We start from the raw sequence: 21,543 nt of genomic DNA, 5'->3' as shown, positions 1-21,543 counted from the left end.
CTGTAGAAAAAAACAAGCCAAATCCATTCATTCTACTGCTTGACCAATCTAATTACTTTTAGAGCTCTAGATTTTGCTTTGACCATCAGCATTTATGAAACTTAAACTCTGTATTTTTTATTAATTTAAAACCTTCAGTTGGTTTTATATGATCATTTTAAATCAATGACATGCTTTGTGCTCAAGAAATATGCAACATCTGCAAACACAAAATATGTCCATGCACACAGAGGACCACAATTTTTAGCAAGCCTCCAAAAGCTGACTAAAAAAATAAAGTTTCATTTTTTCAAATTCAGTACTAAGTAAATTATTTGATTTTTATACCATCTTCAGTGCAGCAAACACAGTGCAAAGACCCAGTAGCAATTGCAATGACTTTCTTTCCTTGCAGTCCCTGCACTTGTCGTGGTCTTCTAACATGGTCATCAGATCCATGGCCTAACCGATGATAATCTCCTTTGCCCCTACACAGAGAAGGTAACATTTCAAAATAGTGTTTTAATTGTGGGGTAAACAGAACAACAGACGGTATCTGATATTTGGCCTGTACACATATTTATGAATGGTTCAATACCAAAATATTGTCCAAATATTCAATATTAATCATCCCTAGCTTGTATGACATGGATGTCATTCTGCTGATACAGTAAAAATTCTTAAACCTCCATTATGCTGTTCCTGTTTTGTGTAAGACCTTTTACCACTTTTGCAGGGGGTTGTTTGTTTTTTTTCTCCTCTTAAATGGATCAAATATTAGAAGCATTCTCTGCAAAACCAGTACGTTTACTGACCTCAAAGACTGGAACTTTGTACCGTTTAAGGATACCTCTCATGCCATGCAACCAAGAGGGCAGAAGAATGTTGGGAATGTATTTTGTTTAGTCTTTTTAAACACTTTAGTCTAGTAGTTTAAACTACAAAATTTAGAATAGCATAGAAAGATTCAAACAATGAACTAAAATCAAATTCTCAGACTTCTACAGCCACCACAAGCTATACACAATTTTGATAAGATATGAGAATGTTATTTATGCTGTCATCTTCCACCCTGCAGGACACTTCAGGCTCATACTTCTACTGACCCCCCTGGAACTTCTGCATCTTGCAGTTGTCAATGCCTGGAATGACAACTCTGTGCTTAGGTCTCCAAGACAACATACTTTGAATTTTCATTGAAATAGCACTATGAAATGTTCCTCAAAGTGGCAGACTTTATTACTAATCAAGACAGAGCACCTCAAAAAAGTTTTTGATGAGGAAGAAAATCAAAACAGTGAAGGCAGTATAACACTAATACCTGTTGCATACAAGGTTACATCTAACAATGTCAAAACAACTAATACAAAATACTTACCACGTATATACTGCTCCAGATTTCGTAAGAGCCACAGAAAATTGTGATCCACATTCTACTTTAACCACTCCAAGGCCTGTGAGGGAATCAATCTAGCAAAATAATATAAAATGAAATGGAAGTTAATTAAGGAGGCTATAGTTTCACAAACTGCACTGTCTTAAGCAATATATAATGTGCAAGTGTATAAGTGTCTACATTTACAAGCAAAATGTGTATGTAGATAATTTAACAGAATTCTACTCCTTTCATCTTTCTACCATTTACTACTTAAACATTAAAAAGCTCAGATTTGGCAAACTGTTGAAGACCATCTCTAGTGTTTTGCCAATAGTTACTCAGCAATTGCTCCTTAGTAGAAATGGTAAGGCTTTGCCTCCAAATACTCAACATTAATCATACCTAGTTCTCGTACAACACAGATGTGATTCTGCCAATACAGGAAAAAAATATTTAAACCTCCAGTACACTCTTCATATTTATTCTGTGTAGGTCTTTATGCCACTTTACCATCAATTCTATGGGAGTGATGATAGATGAAACATAAACTAGCTGTTTTCATATTGCGTTACATCATGCAATAAAAAATGTTATTTGGGATAGGCTGGTAGACTTTGTCCATTTGGAAAAAGAATTGGGACAGCTGTATCCAGGGGATAAAGTGTGATTCCTAAAATCCACTGTGCACAGGTATACATAGTGACACTCACATTTCTCAAACACAAACAATGTTCATCTTCATGACAAGTGCTGTAATTCAAATTAGATGGCTACATGGATTTCATTTGTAACAGATGAAGAGATTCCAAGTCAACCATGCATTCACATGAAAGGTTTAATATAAAGTAAGATTACTTTTTAATCAATTGATAGCCCTTTCTGGAATAAAGTTATGACTTCAGCAGTATTATGGAAATTTATTAACACAAGGAAATATGAAGATTTATTGGCAAAATCTAATGTTTTGACAGGAATCAAAATTAAAACGAGAAATATTGCTGGACCCAGCAATGTTCTCCACGGAAAAAACTTCCAAGTGCAACTTTAACAATCAGCACAAAATTTAGACTTGTCATTGTAGCCCACAAAGTTTGTTCTTACAACAATCAAAATATTAAGTAGAAGTTTGCACATATTGACAAATCTGTCTTCAGCATTCTCTGTCAACCTTATGGTTTCTAAAACAATGAAAAAATTGTATTCAAATACCTTCATTGGTACTTTACAGCCATCACTGCCTCCTCTCCCAAGTTTTCCATAATCTCCATCACCCCAGGACCAGACTGTATCATCATCAGTCAGGCACAATGTCTGTGCATCTCCGCTGCCACAGGCTATGTCAATCACACGGTAGCCCTGGAGAGCTTCCACCTGTAAAGAAATCGCTCGTTTTTGTTCACAATAAAAGACTCAATCGTTTTCATTTATTTGCAGAAAAGATGACAAACACAACTTGGAGAGGTGCTTCACTGGAACTACAAGTCTGAAACACCACAGGAACAAGCAAATAAAGGCAAGTCAAAGGGCTTTTCTCTTTTCAAACCAGCAAAATGAAAACTGTGTATTTTAAATACTGTTTTGTTTTTGGTTTTTTTTTTTTAATTCATGAACTAGTTAAAATTTTTTTGACCTGAACAGTCAGGGAAAACAATTAATACAAAACATGCGAAGTTATCAAAGACTACATTCTCTTTAAACAATTGCACGCTCTCTGAGTGAGTATTGTATACAGTAAGAAAAAAAAAAAAGTCTTATTTTCAAATACTCTTTTACTAGTTTACCATTTTCTAGCACTTGCATCATGTCTGAATTTAATCAACATCTTTTGAAATGCTGCCATCTAGTGATGAAGTATGGGATTTGGACTCACAAAGTACAAGGATTGTGAACCACATGTATCACATCCTCCCCATCCTCATCCCTACTTGAAATAGATTATAGGTAGCAGAATCTATCATCCAAAGCAGCACGGAACCTCACATAGTTCAAGTCATCTACAGATTATTTCTTTTTATACTAACCAAGAACATGGATGGGGGAAAGGTGTATAAAGATGTATAGGAAAGAGTGGGTAGACCTTGCTTTTTGGGGAGCAGGGGAATGAGAACATCTGGTAAGGTTCCAAAGTGGACTAAGAATGTATGATACCTTGTCCCACAAATTAAAGCACTGAAAAAAGTTAATGCTTGCATGAAAAGAAATATATGCACAGAGCTATGAATAAAAATGACACACTAACATTTAGTTTGATTCAAATAATGTAATCTTATTCTTTGCTGTATTTTCAGCAAGAGGACACAGGTAGCAAAATTAACTCTCATTTCAAAGGCAGGGCAGTCATCTTACTACAACTATTCCAACTTAAAGCTCTTAAAGTCTAGTTCACAAGAGTACAACAGTCTGAATTACAACTCGTCAGATAAGCAGTATACTCATTCTTTCCACATTCAATACTGTACAAGTTCTCAGATTTACCACTTAAGAATCAAAGAGAAGCAGCCGCCATCTTCATTATTGATGCCATTTCATTCATTGCTTTACTCAAATTTCTTCACCAAATAGCAATTATATACTTCATAATTACTTAGGTTAAATTCTTATTAACTTAGTATATACTTCAGTAACATCTCAGTATTCAATCATGAGAATTAAGAATCTAATAATTAAAGTCAGGGAAAAAAAAGCAGTTAGCAAGTGACTAAGTGGCTATCACTGTAATCACTGGTATATTTTCCAGGAAGTAAACAATGAGGGGACCCAGTAGACAAGGAGCTCACTTGTTACTTTCAGTGCGAACTACTCCTGTGAAGGGGTGGAATTTACTTACTGGGGGGTGGGGTGTTTGATCTGGGGTTTTCTTTAAGTCTTCTCTAAAACAAATTCCTTATAAGCTGTTTAGTGACCTTTAGCAAAGTTCTGCAGCTTTACTTCACTTTATTCTTCTGAGCAATTCCTGTTTACTAAAGCAACTGTTCAATTCTTACAAATAAATGCCACCACTTTGCCCTTTTATTCTTTATATGCAGAAATGCAAAAAGTTACAAAGCAGAAGGTAAGAACTGGACTAAGACTGTAAACTCCAAAGGTTTCTTACCAGCTTCGGTTTTAGTTGGTCTTCGCTATCTCCATGCCCAAGGCGTCCGTATCTTCCCTTTCCCCATGTAAAAAGGTCTCCTGCAGCTGTAATACATGCGCTGTGTGCTCCCCCAGCAGCAATGTCAACCACTTCTATACCTCTCAGAGATTCAATTACACGAGGACGATCACAAGGGCTGGAATTAAAATATTTGTCTTGACAAAACTTTTAGAATTGACCATTCACGTTCACCAATGTATGGAGAGAGGTTTTTAACATGAGCATGAGGACACCTAAAATAACTATTTGCTTTTTCTCCAGTTCTATATCCTAAAGATTTATGTTTAATTAGTAATTTATAAATATTTTCAGAGGCCTATAAATGCTAGAAGTATTTTACTTCATGTTATACTAGAGCATTGCAGGTAAGCTGAAACTACAAAACCACTTTCATTAAAATCTAGTCAAAGCTAAGCATTTACCCTGGAAAATCAGGGTAAACACAACAGAACTCCTTCTTTAATGTACGCAACAACGCATGTGGAGATCAGAAGCAGAATGACAGTTTTGCTCCCTAAAGTTCCTTGAAGTTCCATATACCTGCAAGACAGATCCCAGAGAAAAGCCACTGGACTTCAGCATCCACAGATGTGTTAGAACACAGTATTTGATTACAGAAATCAAAGTAACTGTTTATCTGAAAATTATTTTGTTTCTCCAATTTAAAAATGTACATTTCCACATCACTACTTAACACTGACTTCTACATATAGTCAGTACTCATACACAATAGTTCAAATCATAGCAACTATACTAAGTATCCATTAATAGTTTTTAAAAATATTTCAAAGTGTTACTTACCTTCGGTTTCCATGACCAAGTTTACCATCTTCTGCTTCACCCCAAGAATAAACTTCTCCCTCAGAAGACAATGCCAAACAGTGCTTTCCTCCCGAGTTCACTGCAACTTTTTTTATAAAAACATGTTGAATGGATTCCAGTAAAGTTGGAGTAGAAACCGACTCTGTTCCTCCAATTCCAAGCCTACCACCTGCTCCATATCCAGTGGCATACAGCTTTAAAGTGAAGAATAAAATTTACTTTTGTTTGCCTCTTCAAAAACATTCGAGTCGTAGAAAAGAATTGTTAATGAATGTGTACTGGAATGCAGTTAAAGGAAAGCCCAAAAAACCAGCTTCTTATATGCCTCTATAACCTCTTCTAGAAAATAAGAAGCATTTTGAAATATTTCAGAAAAAAATTGTGAAAACACAGCTACTTTCAAGTCAATATGAACTGTCACCAACCTCACGGATTTAATTTTAAATACTAAGTCTGATTTTGTAAAAGTATCAAGAAACCATAGGTTTGTGTGATGACATTACAAAATCATCTATCACCTGTAAGTCTCTTTCAAGCAGCACTATTCCAGTTTTCTTTCTTCTGTGGAATATACACACCTAAACACAGTTGCTTCCTCCCTTTCTGTCCCATACATAGTTTTAAATACTGCTTTTCACTCTCTTTTTGTCTATCTGAATGTAACTTGCCTGAACAGAATGATGTCAAGCAATGTCATTAATCTGTTCTTTATCCTTCTGTGAATTATTAACAAGGATGATACTGACTGCTGAAGAATCAGTATCTCACTAGATGGATGTAACTGTTACAAAAAGCTCTAGCTAAAATTCTCCATCACATCCTTAACACAAAGCTGCCATCTGTATCAAAATAAAGACTTTTTCAAATTCATTAACGTATTTTTTTCTCCTACACCTTACACTAAACCTCTGCATGATGCTCCTTTTCACTCAGGATTTAAGCATCTGCAATTAGATCCTGCAATGCCTAACTTACAGGCATTTAGCCAACTGTGAACAATCTCAGATTCCAATTACACCTCTCCCCTGTCAGAGAGACATAACCACCATCACATTTTACTGTCTGTCCTGTTTTATGGGACTCTCTGAGCATGTTACTTGTATTCAGCTTTGTCTTCCAAACTGTGATAACAGTTTTGAATTGAGAACTAAAATACATGTCTCATTTTGTGCATTTAATGTTATAATAAACTGAATTCCTAGACTGCACTGGTAGAGTTGGTATAGTTCAGTTTCTTTAAAAAAATAAAATAAAACTAATAATAATAACAACAACAATAATAAATCTGTGCTGTGCACACTATTCTTTCTTCAACCAAACCCATTCTGAATGAGGATGAAACATTTCAAGGAAGCTTAACAAACAAACATTTGTTGTGTCCTTACTTTCCCATCAGCAGTCACTGCAAACAGAGTCTGTTCACCACCAATTAACTGCACTGGTCTAAGGGTAGCAAGAGCTTCACATGGAGTTGGGACTTTGACTTTTGCCCCTTCAATCCCACCAAGTTGTCCTCTGTGATTATGACCCCAACCATAAATAGTTCCACTGCCTCCAGCTGAAAGTGTCCAATCATCAGGTCGTCTGCAGAAAATGAAAAAAAAATTTTAAAAGAGCTTTTAAAAAGTCACAAAAAAAATGCAGTTTATCATTATGCAAGAATGAAGCATCACAAGACCAAACCAATGACAGTTGAAAGAAATAACCTATTCATCCACTGGACAAGCTGCTCATCCTGTTCTCTCTTAAAGACATCATGGCATTCATGAAGAACATCCATATTTTCATTGTCTGCCATTAATTCTCGGATTTTCTTTGCCACCTGTAAAATATTTTGGATTAAACAATATTATTCAAACTATCAGTTACTCCTACCACAGCTGGCATAAAATATGTCAAACTCAGTAGATCTTTTCAATTGAAACACTTTCAAATGTTCCATGAACCATTTAAAATATTCCTGCATTACCTCATCAAGGAAAAGACGAGGTAATGGTGTCCTTTTATCAAGAGCCACAGCAACTCTGGATGCCATACAGTATCTCCGGAACCAGGCCCATTTGTGTGTCTCTGCACAGCAAGGGAGAGTGTCCAACTCCAGATCACAAGCAAGAGCCACAAGCACCTGCAGACAATCAAAAAACATTTTAGAGATGTATCAAAAATGTGTAATAAAAAGTTTTATGCATTTGATGTAGCTGAACAGCTCATAGACCAGTAGGGCCTCAACACAGTCTCAAAGACATATAAAGTGCAAGGGACATTAAGAGCCATCTTCATTACCCTCACTGATGGGGCAGCATCAACTGTACCCACACTCTCTCACATGGTTATGTATCTAATTCCCTATTCCAAACCAGAGATTTTCACAACCTCCCCGTGAAAAACACTCCTAGATTAACTAACTTTCCTATATCAAATACTATGTGCTAAACTTTTTACCTTCAATTTCTAAACTAAGCCACCCTCCTACAATTAAATCAATTTTCAATTTGATTCAATTAAATTGAATTTCAATTAAATTCAAATTCAATTTCAATCGGATTCAATTTCAAATGAATGTTACTGATGAAGACTGTGAACAATGGATCACTTCTTCCCTGTATAAACTTTTCCGTATTTCAAGAATTTCTTTTCCTTAAGATTAAGTAAGTCCTCTTATTTTAACTTTTACTACATGGGAGGTTTTTTCAGCCTTTTATTCTTGTTGCTCTTCTCTAGACTTCTGCAGTTTGAGGCTTTTTTCACTTTGAAGTACAGGCTCCAAAACTGAATAGCGTACAGGCTCCAAAACTGAATAGCCTTCCTTTTAAGACATTCTTATTTGTTCCAACTAGATGTAAACAAAACTTTTGGAGTATTTAAATAAATAAATAAAAACATACAACACTCCAATTAGGACAACCCAGAAATCACTTAGCAAAAAGTGTAGTCTACTGTACTTCCAAGATGTTTTTCTGACCTACGTACCTCTGCCTAGCTATGTACTCCTCATTCTTTATTTGCATATTTGATTCTCCTTTTAGAAGTAGCACTACGATTTTGTCAGAAAATGTTTCTGATATAGGACTAGCTGAGCTTACCACATCTCACAAAAAAATCCAGAACTATACTAATGAATTCTTTACTGATTGTACCCCATTACCTTAAAGAAAGGGCTGTGGAGCAATTGTTTGCCACCTCTCACAATGGGGTCTTCATAGTCAAACTGTCGCTGCAAAGCTTCTGGAAGACCTTTAACCAAAGCAGCTAAAGCACTCCCTGTGAAACTCTAGAGAAACCACAGAACTAGAAAGTTAGTCTGTATGTATACTTTATGTATTACAAAAAATACATTATTTAGATGACCATGACAAAATATTAATAACTTCCCAAACTACAGGTAGCTATGTTGAAGTATGATTTCCATCCATTTCCTAATACAAAATATTTCTATCTCTTTTTGGCAATTCCAAACCCGTATCTATAGAGTATTGGAATTAGCCATTTTTTTCTAAAATGGAGTACCTTTACAGACTTGCAGACCTGTGCAAGGCTAGTCATTTGCACACTTCCTATTTTGCCATTAACAACAAAAATGTTGTACACCAGGGCTAGCATTTTAATGCTTCATATACATCTTAATGTGAAAAATGTGAAGAGGAGAGCATCACTGCCTTCTTACCAAAGCCCGTGTTTCTCCATCATTATCCCCTAGAATCCGGTTGATGTTAATAGACTGGCCAAACTCTGTTGTAAGCAGTTTCCGTAGTCTCTGCAAGGCCCACATTCTGTGGCCAGCAGCTAAGGAAACACAAGCACACAAAGAACATAATCGCTTAAAACGATCATTTTAACTTCAAACAAATAGACTTAATTTTAAGACTACACCTACCTAAGGCACTCAGCTGAGCACAAGCTGCAAGTGAAGCTGCCAAGCGAGGAACTATACTCCTGTTCGAAGCAAAATTTAAGCGAAAATCCAACAAACATGTAACCAAATCCATTGAGGGGCATGAAAGAATACAGCGATCTGACAGAAGGTCTTTAGGGCCTGCAAGAAACAAAAAGCAAAAAAAGGTGGGGAAGATTTGTCCTCAGATTGAAATAAGAGCAGGATTTAGCTGACCAAACACAGCAGACTAGAGCACCCATCTACATCTGAGTTGGTCCATTCCACTTCCTTTTGAAGGGATTGGAAGAAAGGCACCTGCATGACGTAATTCACCTAATTCCAAAACAGATGCATTAAAAAAAATTTCAGCTGAACTGTGCCTCAAAAGTATCCTCTCTTCATTAATGAAGAGGCAAACTAGAGTGATTACAAAATATTTTTACTTCTTCCCTATGTACAAGCGCATCTCAGAGGACTTTGTTGAAAATGCTTCCTAAGTACGAATAAAAATGTTGTCTTAGTGTGAATGTAAATGAACTATTGAACTTTGGCATGTAAGTATCATGCAGTAAATGCAACTGTAAAAAAAAGACAAGTAGATCTACTCTCTTGCCCTTCTGTAAACATCATATATGATACCTTACCTGCAGCTGGCATGATAGGGTAAACAGTGAATCGCCATCCCCACCCATTCACAGAGCCATCACTGATGAATTTCCACTTTAGTTCATCCCCTGGAATGCGCAATTCACTAGACCAATCTGACCACTCACGACCTGTTACAGTAGGCAACATGAACATACTCATCTATATGGTCTGAAACAAAATGCAAGCCACTCATCTTGCAACCTCCCTCCACAGTTATACATTATAAACATAATATAAACACATTCAAGAAAATGAAAAAAAGCTATGTGAAGCACATGAACATAACTATGAAGATGTTACATTAATGAAACTTAAGTCTTAAACAGTTCAGTTAGCACTGCTCACAGATACCCTCAGTACTTTTAATACCACATTCAAAAGACAATTATGAGGTCTTACTAAAATCCATTGTCCTATTTTCAAATTATATTTTCATATTACAAAACATGTAACAACATATATATTAAATTAAGCTTTATGGCTTTTTCCAACCAGGAATTCAATCAGAAACTTCGCAATAATGAAACACATGCACATCTGAAACAGTTTGGGGAAAAATGGGTCAGCAATAAAAGCCCACATCAGACTGCTCAAAAACGTTAAGAACAGGCAGTAACTACAGAGACTCTTGCACATGATGTAATGTATGGGTAGGTTAAATGCAAAATTTGATGAGATTAAAATTATTCCTTTGGAGTCTACTGCAAATTAGTAGTGCTTAAAAATTAAATCAGAGATAATAGGATATAAGATGTGAAGATTTAATTTAGTGTCATGTACATAGGCCAGCACACAAAACAGAAAGAGAGCCTAGGTATTATTGTGGGCATTAGACAACAGAAGAGCATTTGTCTTGACTGTATGAAAGTTCAAACTTCTGTAAATATTACTTGAAAAAGGAAAAAAAGTTAAGAAAAAAGTATCCTTTTCCAATTGTGTTCCAATTTGTTAAAACATACTTTGATTATACAGAAATTCAGACATGTTGGCTGGGGTGATAAACACTGATTTTTTTACACTCTATGACAACATGACCTTCTGAGAGATTCTCTATATTCAAAGATGCAAGATCACTCTTATGAGTCTGTTTAGATCCTGTATCTTTTTTCAGTTTAAAACAGAGTATAAATTGACATAGTTTTTCCTCTTTTTTTACTGGCACATCCCTCACAGTAAGTCAGTCACAGACAGTGGTACATTTCATTAAACTTTTAATAGTAAACCACACAAGACATTTTTGAAAAGCACTAGTTCTCATAACCTGATCGGACGGAAACAATTCTGTTGACACCATCCATTATGGTGAGTGGATCATGACGCCGCTCTGTAGAACACTGGCGATCAAATTCTACCCTCAGTCCCTCAGCACCTAAACAGCAACACAGAGTTCACACATTTCTACGGAGCAATCAATACCATGAACAAATGCAGTATTTTAGAAATCCACACAAAGTCAAACACAGCTGTTTGGAAGCCACAGTGTTCATTAATAAAAATAACTTTCTTTGGTTTAATGATATTATTTGTCTGTAATTTCTTCTTTTTGAATGGCTTACATCATTGCAAGCTCATGTGAGTTGAGGCTAGCAGACAGAGGACTATATTCAGAACATTCCAAAGTAAAGCTGCAACAGACAAAAAATGTCTATTTACAGTTAAGGCAAATAGCTCTTTGTTGCCTGTACCTTTTGATATGTACTCGATAACAGAGTGAAGGAAGCACTAAATGAAAAGACAGCATTAAAACAAAAAAGTATTTCCCTAATGCTCAAGACTAGAAGACAGGTGTTCAATTACTGACCCTGAAAAAGATTCAGTCCTTCTCAGCTTCATAACTGAACAGAGAACAGCAATGATACACAGCTGTAATCACAGCCAGTGAACCCAAAATGCGCATTTCACAGGATCGAGACGTTCATGCAGTATGTAAGTGCTTTAGGAAATACTTTATTATAGCAACAGGACACATAACATGGCTTTAGAAGTTCAATACACATTTTTGCAAGCTACGGAAAAATTTCATGCATGCAGGCTTGAACTTAACTGAATTTTAGTATCATAACTCTGAAAATTCTATACCTGGTATTTTCACTGTGCCGCTAGAAGATGTATCATCAGTATATGGATGACTGCTTTCTACCACAACTGGCTGTGAAGAGAGGCGACCACTTTGTGAATCAGTTGCCACATCTTCTAGTTCAGTAACACACAGCTCCAACAACATATCAGCAACCTAAGAAAAGAAAAAATAAACACTTTATGAAAAGTTTGATTAGTCCAAGAAATCTAAGCCAACCACCATTTTTCCCAAATTTAAAACAAATAAATAATTTGGTTTGTTAAAGCTAGAAAAACTAAAAATAAAAGTCAAACACAAGTTTCCCGTAAGTAAATGACAACACAAATGTTTTCCCTTACAGAAAAAAACAACTGTAAAATCTAAACTGTAAAGCACAGGCCAAGAGATTAATGAAAGGTGTAAATCTCCCCCTGTAGCCAGTGTCGGTGTGGCCTCACCTTGAGAACTGTGCACAGTTCTGGGCCCCACAGTTTAAGAAGGATGTGAAGGTCCTTGAGTGCATCCAGAAAAAGACAACAAAGCTGGTGAAAGGGCTGGAAGGAATGTCCTATGAGGAGTGGCTAAGGACTTCGGGCTTGGCTAGTTTGGAGAAAAGGAGGCTGAGGGGCAACCTCATTGCTCTCCACAGTTTCCTGAGGAGAGGGAGTGGAGAGGGAGGTGCCGATCTCTTCTCCCTGCTATCCAGTGACTGGATGCATGGGAATGGCTCAAAGCTGCATTGGGGGAAGTTTACACTTGACATTAGGAAGCATTTCTTTACCAGGAAGGTGGTCAAACCCTGCAACAGGCTTCCCTGAGAGGTGGTCAATGCCCCAAGCCTGTCAGTGTTTAAGAGGCATTTGGACCATGCCCTCAGTAATATGCTTTAACTTGCTCAGCCCTGAATTGGTCAGGCAGTTGGACTAGATGATCATCGTAGGTCCCTTCCAACTGAAATAGTCCATTCTATTCTATTTTAAATATTTAACCAGAATGTAATATTGCAAAACACTGTTTGGAGAGAAAATTCCAATAGTACTCATTTTTAAAGAGCAGTTTCAAATAAAAATTGACTCTCAAGGTTAAAAAAACAAAACAACAAACAAAAAACACCAAAGCACAAAAAACACCCATAAACACATACAAAAAGCTACTCACTATTAATGCTACAAGCAAAAATAAGTAACAGTTTGAGAAACACCACTCAATTGCCTCTAGATGAATAGTGTCTGTCAGGCTCTCCCACAACCCTACTTTACTTGGACAGAGAGACCATACATTTTTGTTGTTTAAAATTGAAGCTCTCTTGTCATTTACACCTTTAATAAATAAATAAAATTTCTCTCAATTCAATGGATGCTCCTTAGGAAAGTCATTATTCACCTTTTTCGTTAGTGAAGCCAAGTTGAATAAAAGAATACAAAAATCAGCTTTGTATAATTACTTCTGATGTTTCAAATCAGTCTTTAAGCAGTGCAAAGCCATAAATTAACTATATCATATAAGCATCTTATGCATTGTTATAAATGCATAAAAGAAATGCATTATAACTCATTAGGAAAAAAAATATTTGAAGGCTAAAGCTACAAGAAACATCAAACAAGTTTCAGTTTATTACTGTAAACAGATATTCTATAATTTATGACTTGTAGCATTCTTTCATATAGCTGTTGGTATCCAATATTACAGCACCTATTAATTCTGTTGGTTGGTTGTCCCAAAAAACCCCACACCCAGGGATACTTTGTGATTAGTTAGAAACTTCAAGGCACCAAATGTAAATCTTAAAAATTAAAAGAAATTACTATATTGTTAATATATTAACAGCATTTTTAGATAGCAATAATGACTGCATCAATTTGGGAACTCAGATGCAAAACAAAACCAACATGGAATTTTTTAAACTAGCATTCCATAGATCCAGGAAATAGGGCTTGATTAATTCAGCTTCCTTCCAATAACCACAGCCACTTGTCCAATACATAAATACAGTTCATTAAGCTTCTATTTTAGTGTCTAATTGCAGCATGACAAATCGAGGAAAGAGTCTATTACTGACATTTGTAGCACATGCACATATTCATGTAATATTTCTATTAAAAATCATTACAGTTCATATGCATTTAAGTTCAACTCGAATTTTTCATGTTTTTTTCCAAGTTTTTCAGTATGTTGAACTGCACTTCAAATAAAAGAAATATTTTAGTAAGCTACTAATAAAAAGGACATAGTTAAAATGCAACAGAAACAAAACCTGACCTGTGGGTAAGCTGTGCCCATACCAGAGAGCACAGCTGAAAGAACATCTCTTCCCTTTTCACCTGCTCGGTTGGACACAGCAAGCTTCAGCAGGTCAACCATGACACGCGTGTCATCTGGTACCAAGAGACTAGTAAACTCATCCAAGTACTGTGGTTCTGGGCCAGATACTTTACTTTGACTTTCTACATCCTACAAAACAAATTGCAGAAATATTTAGACAGTGAAGATGAAAGAAGTATCTCACTGAATCTGAACAAGTTAACTTGTCTGAAAGAGTTTAAAGATAGTTTAGAATACAATTCGTAAATCTGGGATTATAAAGCCCCAAAATTAACCTACTGTTAAACCCATTTCTCAACTGAAAAAGCTTTCCTAAACCTAACGTCCTTTAACTTGGGGGGCAGTGGGGAATGGGACGGACGGACACACTCTGTCTTTGGATAGATTTAAGACATGCAGACATTTATAGAATAACTTTAAAAGCACAAAAAAAGCAAAACAGCTTGATAAAAGCATAATAAGGACTTAAGTTTTAAGGAAGGTATTGACAACATTACTTCTTTAGTTTTTGTCATGGTTTCTGCAATGATACTGGCAGCTCCAGGGTCATCTGTAACTGGAATGAAAGGACGGGAAGAGGCAGCAGCAGCTGAGGGAGTTACAGCAGATGGTGTCACAGCATCTTCTGAAGAAACAACCTAACCAAAACAAATAATAGTTAACAAAAGCTGCAAAAAGATACTGTACAACCTTTAAAAGTCTACTTATTTATTAGAAGGGCTTATGTTCAAAGACAGCAGCAATTTAAAAACAGCCATAAATTCAAACCAACAGATTCATTCCCTGTACTTCTAGCTTCTATTTTATGTCCCTAACATGGCAAACCAGCCAACACCCCCGTCAATGCCAGCTGCTACAAAAACATACAGTAAAACATCAGTGCGTGCAGGAAAGTCTACAATATAGAAGACAAGCCTCAATAATAATTGTTTGTAAAAGGAAAAGTTCTCTTCAGTAGCAAGCCTCTTCTTTTTTCTGCTTCTGTTAGCAGCTGGGAGTCAACAGTAGAACCGCATTCAGGCCCCCCGTCTACATTAGTTGATATAACTTTACAATTACATTTCATTAAATAATTGTCCAATACTCCCTTAGTCTTGACTTCTTTTTTATCTTTTTTTAAAGATCACTCCTGTAAAATGAATTTATTATCTGGTCAAACAGTTAATATTTTCATCTTAACTCTAAAATACTGGTAGAAATTATACAATTGCATTTAAATGATACACTGCATTCTGAAAGTTCAAAACTGACTTCACACTAAAATTTTAGTTTTTCCAAATCTCACATACGCAGAGTACCCACTTAGATTAGAGCATGAAAGTACTGTTTAATCTCTGTTGTTATCAAACAAAACAGGACAATATTTTTCAGCTTTATTGTTAAACACTGATGGAAGAAATTTTCTTGACACTTTACCTCCCCTCTCCTGTCCTGCCATGGGTTTGGGCTCAGCCTCTCTTCTGGATCTCCTACAAGCATGCATTCATCTCCACTTGCAGGGCTTCCTGTAGAAGTAGCATCTGATGGTGGGGCTGGCGATGAAGAAGGACATTCTACTGGTGCAATCATACTTGCAGGCATCAATGCTCCAACAACTGCATCCCTGAAATCATTTACGATAGATTAACATAAACCTAATTATAGCCCCTTGTTGAACTTGGAAAAAATTGTATTACCTTGTCTTAATAAAATAAGGAAAAGTTTCCAAGCTCTGGAATTTAGAGAGTAGTTTATCTCCATTCTCCTTTAAAGCCACTATTTTACGTGAGTTCCTCTTAATAAATTTTAGCACAAATACTCTGTTCTCTACCAACAACAAGAGCAGCACTGTAAAGTTTTATTGTTCTTTCCACCTTGCCTCCTGCTACTTCCTCCGTATCATATATCAAGATTTACTTACACTCTTTTTACATTATTTACTTGAGCATTCCTAAATAAACATTTTTTTCCCAGGCACTGGGAGCTTCTGTCAAGAAAACATAACAGCACAAAGCTAACATCAACATCAAAAGAAAATTTAAATGAGGTTTAGGCCTATCCTGAGGAGTCCAAACTTTATACCTGACTCAAGAGACCCTAACAGATAGTGATCAAGGTCACCTTTTGCTCTGCAAAAGACAAGAATGTTTGCATGCCTACCTGGCATACATGATCTGTAATGACATCAGTATATGAGATAGCGCCTGCTGTTTGGCAACGTTCCCATCAAGCGACAGGAGAATCTTAGCAAGGGAAGGGCGATTCGGCTTGGAACTGTTTGCACCACTAATTTTGTTACTGGCAGCAGAAGAATCTGCATCTGAAGGAACACCTGTAGTGAGGGGGGGGGGGGAAAAAAAGAGCAAGCATTTTTTAATGGTGTAATACGTAACTGGAACTGATTTATCTAATTTATTTTCTTGTTAAGTCAGAAAGATGACTGTAAAACTAATTCTGCAGTAGATTGTTAAGCTGCAGTGCCTATGGTTGCAACATCAAAGTCAATACTGAGGCTTTGCAGCAAGGGCTTTCATAAAGTAGTGTTCCACCTTGTTACTTACTCATGAAGATTAAGGTAATACAGATATAAATATTTCAGTGACCAGTAACTAAAACAAGTTTTACTTAACACAAAAATTTCTCAAATACCAAGAATATTTATTAGGTATCATTAAAAATAGTAATCAAATATTATATATATGTAGTTCTTGCTCTTTTTTTAATACACTGCCTTGTTCATGAAAAAGTTTAATCAGCAAAATGTTTGTTGCTTTTATATTCAGCACAAGACATTGCTGTTTTGCCTCCCTAATTCTTAAGTCACCTACCTTAGAAACAAAAGGTAACAGTAGCATCAAGAATTATAGCAAGAGGTAACATGTAAGACGACCAATATTACAGTAGCATCCATCTACCATTACCTCCATAAAGCTCTATCCATATTAAAGACAAAGTCTGTGGGGCAGTTGATGAAGCATGTTGCATTTTAATTTCCTGAAGAACAACGAAAGTTCAAACTAATGCTACTTCTAAACAGGTCCTTTACAACTTCCACTGTCAGGAAGAAGTTGCATTGGGGATTTTTTTTAGAGGTGTGTAGTTTTTTTGCTGTTTTGTGGTGTTTTTTTAAAAGACAGTTTTCTTTTTGCACTCTTCTATCACCTATTAAACCACACACACAACTAGCTCTCCAAAGGCATTAAAAAAACATCAAAACAACAATGTAAGGTAATAAATACCAACCAAGATAAGAAGCACCTAAAGGGTCCCTCGCTGTCTGGAAAAGTACTGGTTCATGAACAGATGGTGTAGCTACATCCACTGTTGTCCACGCTACACTGTGGGAAGACCCACAAGCAACCCGAGTGATTTTCTGGCCTTCCAAGCCCTGGACGAGAGTCGGCTTTCTATTGACTGTAGTAGTTCCATTGCCTTGTTGCCCATGGTCATTGTCACCCCAAGCGTAAACCTGCCAGTAAACGTTTCCACATATTACTTTGCTTCACTGGTTGCCCCATTTAATTATTTTCTTAAAAAATCCTACAAAGGAATCTTAGTAATTTGTATTATTAATCTAGGACACTTTAGAGAACCTATTGCCGTGACTTTTTTTTTTCCCCGTTAAATAATGCAGGCACTATCATACATCAAAAGGGGAAAAAAAAAAAAATCAAAGCAGCACTTTATCAGATGATTCATAAATTATTGTCAACTCATAAATCATCAACTGATTCATAAATTATTCAATGTGAACAGCAAGTTAGAAGAATTAGTTACACACAGTAATTACACTGTGGATCTGCATCAACACTATGATAATGATAATGCTGGATCACAGCAGAAAAATCTGTCCAGAATACTATGACTACTTCTGCATTTCAAGAGTGAGAAGCAGGAAACTGATCATGAGATAATATATAAACTAGGAGAATATTATAAAAGCTACAGTGACAACAACATTTAACCTCCAATAATAATATGAAAGCTAATATACTTTAAATTACCATCATGCTTATATTTATTCAGGACTTAAATAAGCAAATAAATATCATTAGAAATTTTTATTCCATTTAATCCACACAGATGCTATTACACTATTCTTCCTTGACAGTATAGATTCCTTTCTGGATCAAGGAAAAAGCTGAAAGGAGGGTGATGCACAACGTACCTGTCCAGTGTCAGTAACAGCTAGGCAATGGAGTGCACCTACAGCCACGTGCACGATCTTTTTACCTCTCAGCCCTTCCACAACTTGTGGCTTTCGGACATGTACATCTGTGCCATGGCCAAGCCTGAAGTAGTCACCCTTACCCCTGCAACAGATAGCAAGCGTAGAATTCAAAACAATTGTATCGTTTACACATTCCCCTCTCAATGCAACTTCCCAAATCAAAATATTTCATTTATCATTGGGATTAAACACAAGCAGCAACTACCAAAATCTTCAAATCTGAATTACAAAGTCCTAAAAATGAGGATTACTGCAGTGTCCTGGTTTCAGCCAGGATAGAGCTGGTTTTCTTCACAGAAGCTAGTGTGAGACTGTGTTTTGGATTTGCGATGAGAAATTGTTGATAATGTGCTGATGTTTTGGGTTGTTGCTGTAGCTGGCCTGCTAGCAAGAAGGCTGGGGGTGCATGGGGAGCTGGGAGGGGACATAGCCGGGACGGCTGACCCAGGCTGGCCAAAGGGATATTCCCTACCATATGACATCATGCCCAGTACATAAACTGGAGTTGGCCGGGGGGTGGAAATCGCTGCTCGAGGACGGGCTGTCGATCACTGTGTGGTGAGCAATTGCTGTATTGGGCATCACTTGTTCTTGTACATTCCTTTGTTGGTATTATCATTGTTGTTTCCTTCTCTCTTTCTGTCCTATTAAACTGTGTTTATCTCAACCCACGAGGTTTTTTTTCTAATTCTCTCCCCCGTCCCACTGCGGGAGGGGGAGTGAGTGAGCAGCTCTGTGGTGCTTAGCTGCCGGCTGAGGCTAAACCACGACATGCAGTTCTATGACTCCATAATTTTTCACCTCAGTATAGAACAGGCATCGTTATGACTTTTTTTTTTATGTAGTACAACTGTGATTACATTGAATTTCCTCTGTTGCAGAAACATTGCAATTATAAATACTTAGAAAATTGATGTGTTTTGATAGACTTGGACAGTTTTATACTACTGAGGATAAACCTAACAATAACAGACCCTTTAACAAGTCTACTCACATGAAAAAATATACAGGAACTAACATGTTTTCAGAATTGAGTTTTTTCACACTGTTGCAAGCCTCAGTATAAGTTCTCAAGCCTCCATAATTTAAATTCTTCTAAAATTGTTATACACAAACTGCACTAAAAATATACATTACTTTTGTGTAAGGTAAACACCTTAAAATGCCTCTAAGAATGTCAGTAAAGAAGAAAAACGACCTGAGATTTCTTCCACTGTGTTTTTAGTAACCATTCACTCAGTTCTGCTGCTCACCACCACCAACACCAATTTTTCTCAGGAAAGGTTATGTTACGCTGGAGGTTAATAAGATATATACTGCTGTTGCCTACCTTAAGTTATAACACGATAGTTGTGATTTTTCCCTCAAACCAGTACAAACTCAAGATGATAAGAATATATGTTCAGAAGCAACTCAGACATCCCAAAATGCAGACATGCACAGAAGAAACAGACCCAAAAAATCTCCTTGTAGACCTGTAATGTCATGAAATAGCTGTACATTTTATGACTAGATGTAACAGTATTAAGATAAACTGGGGGAAGGAAGGAATGAACAAGGACTTTGCAAAGAGTTCTTAAAGACTGCCAGATTCCCTTTTTCTCTTACTCCTTTTGTCACTACAAAAAAAGAATTTAAAAGAGGGGGGAAAGCGAGAGAAATAGTGTCCAGTGGCCATTCTGAGAAATGACATGTCTGCTAAACGTTTTTCTCCCTTTTAAGAATAGAAGTAACTTACAAAAATGGAAGTTTCGTGGATTTCTCTTCGTATTATTCCTCAATTGCTGACAAGTAATACAACAAAAAATGACCATTTTAAGTCTTAGTTTTGATACACATCGAAGTATCAGGTCATAGTTTCATTACAAAAGGATGGGGTAAGACCTTGATCTGGTTAGAGCTCTGAAGCTGGTCTGCCATGCAGTAAGCTCTCAAATTTTAGAGGAAGGATTATGAACTCAAAAAGCCAGGTTTGTGTTCAAAACAAAGCAGAAGCAAGCAGACAAATAGAAGAAAAATAAAAAAGGTTTCTGAATGACTCTCAGTGATCATCTCCTATCAGTTCTTGCTTCCAGGCATCATTACTGACAACTCAGTGGCCTTCTGAGTAGCAACGAGCTCTGCAGACACTCTGTATTTCCAAGGAAGTGCTTCCCATCTCCTCTGAACTTTAGGTTACATCCTTACTCTACTACATCCTTACTCTCTCAGTCTCTGCTTTAACTGTAGCCTACATACTCCAAACTACGATTCTCAAGCTCTCTTTTTCCCCACTCCACTCCAAGGTCATTTCTTTATACGCTCCATTGCCCCCAAGACAGGGAATGAACTTCCCCTTCTTTCACTAATTCAGTAAGACCCAGGCATCCTAACAGAGTACATGCTACAAGACACAGCATTAAAGTAATTGAAGAGATCACAGCTTGTCTCAAAAAGCTGCCAATTTAAAGACAAAGCACACAGATAAAGGCACAGATGGAGTTAAGAAAGTCAAATAGCAATTGCTTTGTTAATACTTTCTGGCAAATGTAACATACCATGTCCATACCACTCCTGACTTGGTCAGTGCCAATGAGAACTGTGCACCACACTCAATCTGACAAACGCCTTGGCCATTCAGTCTTTCAATGTTCTGAGGAATGTTGCATCCTTCACTTCCTCCTCGTCCCAGTTTTCCAAAATCACCATCGCCCCACGAAAACACCAAACCTAACAAACACCAAACTGCAGGTCAAACAATGATCACAGTATTCCCAGACACTAGAAAGCTTCTGGAGCAAGACATTCCTACCTTCGTCTGTCAAAGCAAGAGTCTGAGCATCTCTGCTTCCACAAGCAACCTGAATGACTCTGTGGCCAAGGAGCACTTTAACCTACAAAACAAAAAAAGTTAAACAAGACATTTCAAAGAAATAATGTTTAAAAACTTACAGGCATTTTCAAGCTCTTGTGACTGATTGTGTTCATTGTGCCCAGTCTGAGCATGCCATTTAGGCACAGGATTACCAAGCCTTGCTCACTCAGGATCCAACCTTCCTACATGACAATAGTACCTTCCAGCTATGTATCAAAGGAAATGCAAGACATCAACGTTCAAAACAGCACTAGGCATTCC

The 21,543-nt window shown here is 36.8% G+C and overlaps 1 protein-coding gene across 1 annotated transcript in view; it reads right to left on the bottom strand.

Annotated features, from left to right (window-relative positions):
- The window catches only part of HERC2 (HECT and RLD domain containing E3 ubiquitin protein ligase 2), a gene marked incomplete at its 3' end in the record, with an annotated part of 118,554 nt that overhangs the window by 15,971 nt on the left and 81,040 nt on the right, over positions 1 to 21,543 (bottom strand). Inside the window, exons 61-82 of the mRNA XM_082014277.1 lie at positions 21,220 to 21,301; positions 20,966 to 21,137; positions 18,366 to 18,510; positions 17,441 to 17,666; positions 16,358 to 16,529; positions 15,635 to 15,821; positions 14,716 to 14,856; positions 14,156 to 14,347; positions 11,917 to 12,070; positions 11,099 to 11,206; positions 9,834 to 9,965; positions 9,190 to 9,348; positions 8,980 to 9,098; positions 8,461 to 8,586; positions 7,285 to 7,440; positions 7,022 to 7,137; positions 6,701 to 6,899; positions 5,295 to 5,509; positions 4,452 to 4,629; positions 2,567 to 2,728; positions 1,358 to 1,449; positions 328 to 467 (exon numbers count right to left, since the gene is read on the bottom strand). Coding sequence (XP_081870403.1) covers positions 328 to 467; positions 1,358 to 1,449; positions 2,567 to 2,728; positions 4,452 to 4,629; positions 5,295 to 5,509; positions 6,701 to 6,899; positions 7,022 to 7,137; positions 7,285 to 7,440; positions 8,461 to 8,586; positions 8,980 to 9,098; positions 9,190 to 9,348; positions 9,834 to 9,965; positions 11,099 to 11,206; positions 11,917 to 12,070; positions 14,156 to 14,347; positions 14,716 to 14,856; positions 15,635 to 15,821; positions 16,358 to 16,529; positions 17,441 to 17,666; positions 18,366 to 18,510; positions 20,966 to 21,137; positions 21,220 to 21,301 — 3,373 coding nt within the window. The remainder of the gene's footprint in view (positions 1 to 327; positions 468 to 1,357; positions 1,450 to 2,566; positions 2,729 to 4,451; positions 4,630 to 5,294; positions 5,510 to 6,700; positions 6,900 to 7,021; positions 7,138 to 7,284; positions 7,441 to 8,460; positions 8,587 to 8,979; positions 9,099 to 9,189; positions 9,349 to 9,833; positions 9,966 to 11,098; positions 11,207 to 11,916; positions 12,071 to 14,155; positions 14,348 to 14,715; positions 14,857 to 15,634; positions 15,822 to 16,357; positions 16,530 to 17,440; positions 17,667 to 18,365; positions 18,511 to 20,965; positions 21,138 to 21,219; positions 21,302 to 21,543) is intronic.

This window comes from Phaethon aethereus, assembly GCF_964289735.1.
Source record: "Phaethon aethereus genome assembly, chromosome: 1".
NCBI classification, from domain to species: Eukaryota; Metazoa; Chordata; class Aves; order Phaethontiformes; family Phaethontidae; genus Phaethon; species Phaethon aethereus.
The sequence above is the reverse complement of the archived record's forward strand: the minus strand, read 5'-3'. Positions and strand labels throughout refer to the sequence as shown.